General features: G+C 39.3%; 1 protein-coding gene across 1 annotated transcript in view; it reads right to left on the reverse strand.

Annotated features, from left to right (window-relative positions):
- Nucleotides 1–6000, reverse strand: part of col24a1 (collagen type XXIV alpha 1 chain) — a 127261-nt gene that overhangs the window by 56396 nt on the left and 64865 nt on the right. Inside the window, exon 26 of the mRNA XM_019894380.1 lies at nt 4068–4121. Coding sequence (XP_019749939.1) covers nt 4068–4121 — 54 coding nt within the window. The remainder of the gene's footprint in view (nt 1–4067; nt 4122–6000) is intronic.

Consider the following 6000-nt stretch of genomic DNA (forward strand, 5'->3'; position numbering starts at 1 on the left):
GAGCGAAGCGCGCCTCAGCAGTCGATGATCCGACGCTCGAAGTCGGACGGACACATTTTTCTGCTAATCTGTGTGTTTCCCTTTTTGTCCAAATATTATATTTTTTTACTACAACAACTGTCTTGTCCACGGCGTCTTTTATTCGTTCCATTGGGTTTTAGCAAGTGTGTTGATAAAAAGACGAAAATCTCTTTACTGTTACTAGTGTTAGTGCCTCAACATGGCTACGCTCGTGAAAGCAAAACAACGAACTCAAACGCGTGTTCCTTCAATGTTGTCAACTGATATCCGGATTAATTTTAGGCATTTTTTTCCTCAATTTTCCGGAATTTTCATGAACATTTGAAAATCTGGAATTTCGGGAAAATCCAGAGGACTTTCATCACTGTAAATATTATTGATGGATTTTTTTTGTATCCAAACTGGTCGTGTTTATGAAAATAAAAGTTTCCTTTGTGTCAAAGTAACATTTATGATTTCTAACGTTTTTCATTTTTTCAAAAGAGTGAGGTGAAAAGTCATGAGTCCAGGTGAAACTGTCATGATTTGGTTTGGGACCAACAGGTGGCACTGTAGGGCTTCCCCTGCAGCTGCACACCTGTTGGTCGTTATGTAATTATTAGTGCTATAAAAGGAGTCCCGGCACGACCACTCAGGGTCATTGTGGCTGTTTTTGTTTACTGCTATCATGTTTGTTCCGGTCATGTTTCGGTTCGTGATAGTTTTTGCTTCAGTCAGGGTTTTGTTTGTTACTTTGGATTTTGTTTTCTCTGTGTTTAAATACAATTTGTCAAGTACACCCCGCTCCTCCCTCTTGCTTTGTTTTTGGGGTCCACCACCACCTCGCAAATGTGACAGAAACTTAGCAGAGAAATTAACGCAACAGCCAATTTATAAAATGTAATAATTCATGGTGGTGACAACATGAGGAAATTTGGTCTGAAACACTGCTGATAGCGAGGGTCGGAATGCAGGACAGGACAAGACTACACAAATTAATTTCCAATTACAAACATAACACATATCCAATCCAGGCAAATGCTGCCTCCCTTGTGAGACAGCCATCAACCAACTACAGGCTGGATACATTAAAAAGACATGAGGTGACGGCTATTCACAAAGCAGTAGAAGAGGAGGAGAAGTATATTAAAGATGGCGAGACCTAAAAACACTCAACTAATAAAGTTACAAAAATTAAAATAATACAGTTTAAATAGATAGTTGAAGAATTTTGTACTTTTTTGTTGTTGTTTTTTTAACTTGAGGATATTGCAGCGTGCTATTGCAGCACAGGTGTACATTGATCATTGAGTGCTTGAAGGCTGCTTCAAAGTAATCAATGTGTCTCAAACAAAAAAGGCCCCACCACACAAGCTGTGAGTCCATCATTATCCAATGCAGGTTTTAATAAACAAATGCTTGAACATAATAATCGTCATATTCTTATTGGAACTCTTAACTAAAAGTATGTTTCCTGTAAAAGAAAGGGAGTCAGTAGAATTTACAGAGTACATGTACATGCACGTCGTGACGCGTGGTCAGGATGGTGCCACTTCTGCCTCAGTTTGAGCCGGGAAAAACCCTGCCATGTGATTTTTGTCAAAGCTCTAGCAATTCTGATATCAACACAGGATGGCGCAGGTAGCCTGTATCTCAGGTTAACTCGTTTCAAAGTCACAACTGCACACTTGATCTCAAAAGACAAATGGGTGTTCAAAGTCAGTCAAGTCAAATCTTAAACAAAACACCCATTAGTTGTTCCTTGATGGGGCCATTTCATTTCACTGATTTTTATTACCACATCTAATGCTCTATATTGCAATATAATATGCATGTTGAAAGCAACTTAAGTCAAAATTCAGATTGGCTGATCAGTGTGGCTCCACAGCTGGGTATATAATTTGAAACAAATCCGTTTTTTTATTACATATCCATAATAAGAACCCATAATAAGAACTTTATATCAATAATGTTCACGTTTGTAGAAGTTGTTCAGATCAACGTACATCGTGCACGTTTGTGAATTCTCCTGAAATAAATAATAAACGAATAGATAGAGAGATAGATAGACAGGCAAACAAACCAAGTTCTAAATGTAATCACATATAATCGTTGCTGCAGCACTGAAAAACAATATTGTGATTGGATTACTTTTAGAAGTTAAACACAGGGCTCTATATTCATCAACAGAGCAAATGCGGTTCAGCATTAATAACAGGCCCATCTTGATTTTTGTGCCAGTGCAACCATCATTGAGTGTGTCTGGGAATTTGCCAGACAGCTCTGCGCCATTCTGGGTGAGCCGATGGACTGGGGGTGTTTTCTTTTACCCCACCCCAGTGTGCCTGACAATAGGGTGGCACAGGTAGTGTAACACGATCCTGGCAAATTCTGGTGCAGGAAGACAGGTTCTGACCTTTGCGGATATGCATGGTGGATTTCATTCATAAATATGACAACACCATGGATCAGACCCTCTAAACCAGACACATTTCCAGGGACACGACCTCGCTATGCCGGAATGCTGAGCTTGCCAGATACCCGCCTCCCAAATTGGTAAACATACACACTGAGCCTTGCCTTGATATGCAAATCAGGATACGACGGCATTTGCAACACAGCCGAGGTGAGCCGTCTATGAAAATGGAGCTCATGTTGTTAATTATAGCAAGAGGTGAGTGAAAAACATTATAAAAATGGCCCAAATATGATGTGTTAATAAAATACATCAGGATTTTCCATAATAGTGTGCAGAAAACATTGGAAACATGCAATAAAGCACTTAAATCGGGATGAAAGAGAATCTTAAGAAGCAAACAAAAGGTGAGATTGGCCAACAAATAAACACTTGCAAATGGTTACGAAATGAAAACTGAATGTCATGACGAAATAGTTCTCCACTGAAATCAGGTGTTAATGATAGTGCCATAGTTCAAAGCGTTCACATTCACCTGAGCCCTCCACACTGTATCTGACAAAAACATGACAACGTATCCTTACATAAGACGCAAAGCTCACACTCCGAGTGAAACCCATGCACGAGTAATGTTTCAGTCATTTGGCAAGACATTCAGTCACCAGATTAGTCATTCCCACAAGCAGTCAGCGATCATTCAGCCAGCCTTCGATCCAACTAGGTCAGGACTGGTGCCCAGAACTGCTAAGATTAAGTCAATTGAGGATCCTGAGCTGTGAGCCATGCATGAAAGCTACTTTCCACAGAATTACACATGAGATGCACTGGACCAAATCAGAATGACTGGTGAATGATTTCTCCATATAGTTATTATTTTGGGTCCAGGAGAAACATTCCAGGGTGAATACATTTTGTCCTTAGATATTTACACAGTAGCTAAGACCATTGTGTCAAGGCATCATCACAAAACATAAAAAAAAATAATAATAATAATAATTTAAATGTAATTACAGTGCATTTAAACGAAAAGATTTCTCTCTCACCCATCCATCCATGCATCCATTTTCTGATCCACTGTATCCTCACGAGGGTCGCAGGTGTGCTGGAGCCAATCCCAGCCGCCTTTGGGCAGTAGGCGGGGGACACCCTGAACCAATTGCCAGCCAATCGCAGGGCACTCATGAACGAACAATCATCCACGCTCACACTCACACTTAGGGACAATTTGGAGTGTTCAATCAGCCTGCCATGCATGTTATTGGAACGTGGGAGGAAACCCATGCAGGCCCGGGGAGAACATGCAAACTCCACACAGGAAGGCCGGAGCTGAAATTGGTACTTCTGCACTGTGAGGTCAATGCGCTAACCCCTGGATCAACGGGCTGCCCGATTTTACTTTTAGTTGCACGTAATTGAATTATGTTCAAATGATGGAATTTTCTACGCTTTTCCTCAAAAATATTTAAATATGTTCTTTTAACACAGTTTAATCATGTGCAACTGATGTACAAGGAATCACAGATTTTTTTTTTTTTTCCAGGAGGCTGAGAAAGAGGCTCTTCACAATTTGTTTCTGTTTAAATTAAGGATTTGTTTATTGTGACATCTTAAATAAACAGAAGTTAAGGCAAAATTAAAAATTCGTACTCACTTGTGGCCCCTTCTCTCCTGTTGGACCCGTTGGACCTGTCGGACCACGGTCACCCTGGGGGGAAAAAAAAAAAAACTTAAAAAACTCAAGGCCCAAGAATCATGAAACGATGACCGAAGTGGAAAAAAGACAGATTTACATCCTTTCTCAACAAAGAGCCATGAAACTGGAGTTCAGAGGGTCGGGACGACAGCTGGCTGGTTTCGAGCAAGCATGTACTTTGAAGCAGTTGTTGACACCCTGGTAAGTGAGTTGAACACTACACTTAGCATAAATAAGCACCAAAGATGAACAGTCCTCTCTCAAACTCATCGACCCCTTTAACTTGAAAATGTAATGACATGTGATGACTTAGAACTTCGTGTCAAAGAATGATTGGAATCATTTAAAATCTCCAGGAGATATTGCTGAAATAAAATGCATGCTTGTTGCATAACACGAAAGGAATTTTCACACTGTCAAGGTATGATTGGTGCTGACAGAACGAACGAGGGTGAGGTTTTATGCTTAGGAAGAATCAACTGATACCCGAGCAGCTTCAGAACATGTTCTGACACACACAGTGCTTCTGACGCCAAAAGGAGGGGGGAGAAACTTTACAATGGAGGGAGGACATACAGTGGGTCGGAAAAAAGCAGAATCAATCATGGACTATGATTTTTATTTGTTCATTTAATCAGAAAGGTTAAAAATGAGCTTGAACCTTTTTCCTTGAAAGGTGCAAAGTAATTTTTTGTGAGAAAAATACATTTAGCATCAAACAAAATGTTAACATGAGCATTAGTGTAGTTATTGAAAATGGATGTTCATTATTCCATACAGATCTCTCTGTTTTACAAAGTAATTGGCAAACACAGGTGTTCACTTCATTTAAAATACTGAAGCAACATGCACTGTTCTCTTTTCCTCAAGTTGCATTTTTTTTTTGGGGGAGAACAGCAGCAGCAAATCTCTTCAAATGAAAATAGGAATTCACTAAGTTTGGACACATCAATGACACCATCATGCTAGCACTGCCACTGCACCCACACCCACACACACACCCACACACACACACACACACACACACACACACACACACACACACACACACACACAGCGCAAAGTTCTGCTAACGTGACACAAACTGCTTTGCTATGCTTTGGTTGTAGTGTTTAAACTGTTTGTAGTTTTTGAAATCTCTCTCTCTCTCTTTTTTATATATCTCTCTCTCTCTCTCTCTCTCTCTCTCTCTCTCTCATATATATATATATGAATTAATGTCCATTGAACAGAATATGTGCATTAATTCAATCAACTGTTTTCACCTGTTTTAGTGAGCTGTCAAACGATTAAAATATTCAATCAAATTAAAAATGCAACTGTCATAATTAACTCAAATTCACTAAAAATTCATCGTGATTACTCACGCATTTTTTATTGTTTCTGAATGTCCTTTTATATTTTTTTGTCCTATTTTTCCCCCATTTTAATGCTCTCCTCAACATGGAATCATGAATCAGTTTTCTATGTGCAAAATGCAAATATTTACTGAAATAACAATTTCGATTTTCAATTTTACATGAACATTTTTCACTTGGAGCAGTTATTCACACATAATCTCTCACACAATATTACTGTCCATCAACAACAGTGAAAAAAATATTTTGTCACACAACAGCTGCTTTAACAGCTCTTTTTATGGAATCAAAACAGAGCAATATAACATTATAAAGTGCACATCTATGGTAAACTAGTACTCAGCCTACAGTGGATTTAAGCCATGGTTGCATACTTCGTTTTTCTCAAGTTTGCTTTGACACAGCAGTCAGGCTATGTTGATTCTGTTGGTCCTTCTTGCGTGGAAGTCTCTCTATGGTTTTGTGGAGACATCATTTCGGATAACTGCACTTGGTTCGAGGCACAACACTGGAGACGTTTTATTTTCAGTGTG

The sequence above is a fragment of the Hippocampus comes genome, unplaced genomic scaffold, assembly GCF_001891065.2.
Source record: "Hippocampus comes isolate QL1 unplaced genomic scaffold, H_comes_QL1_v1.1 scaffold282, whole genome shotgun sequence".
Taxonomy (NCBI): domain Eukaryota; kingdom Metazoa; phylum Chordata; class Actinopteri; order Syngnathiformes; family Syngnathidae; genus Hippocampus; species Hippocampus comes.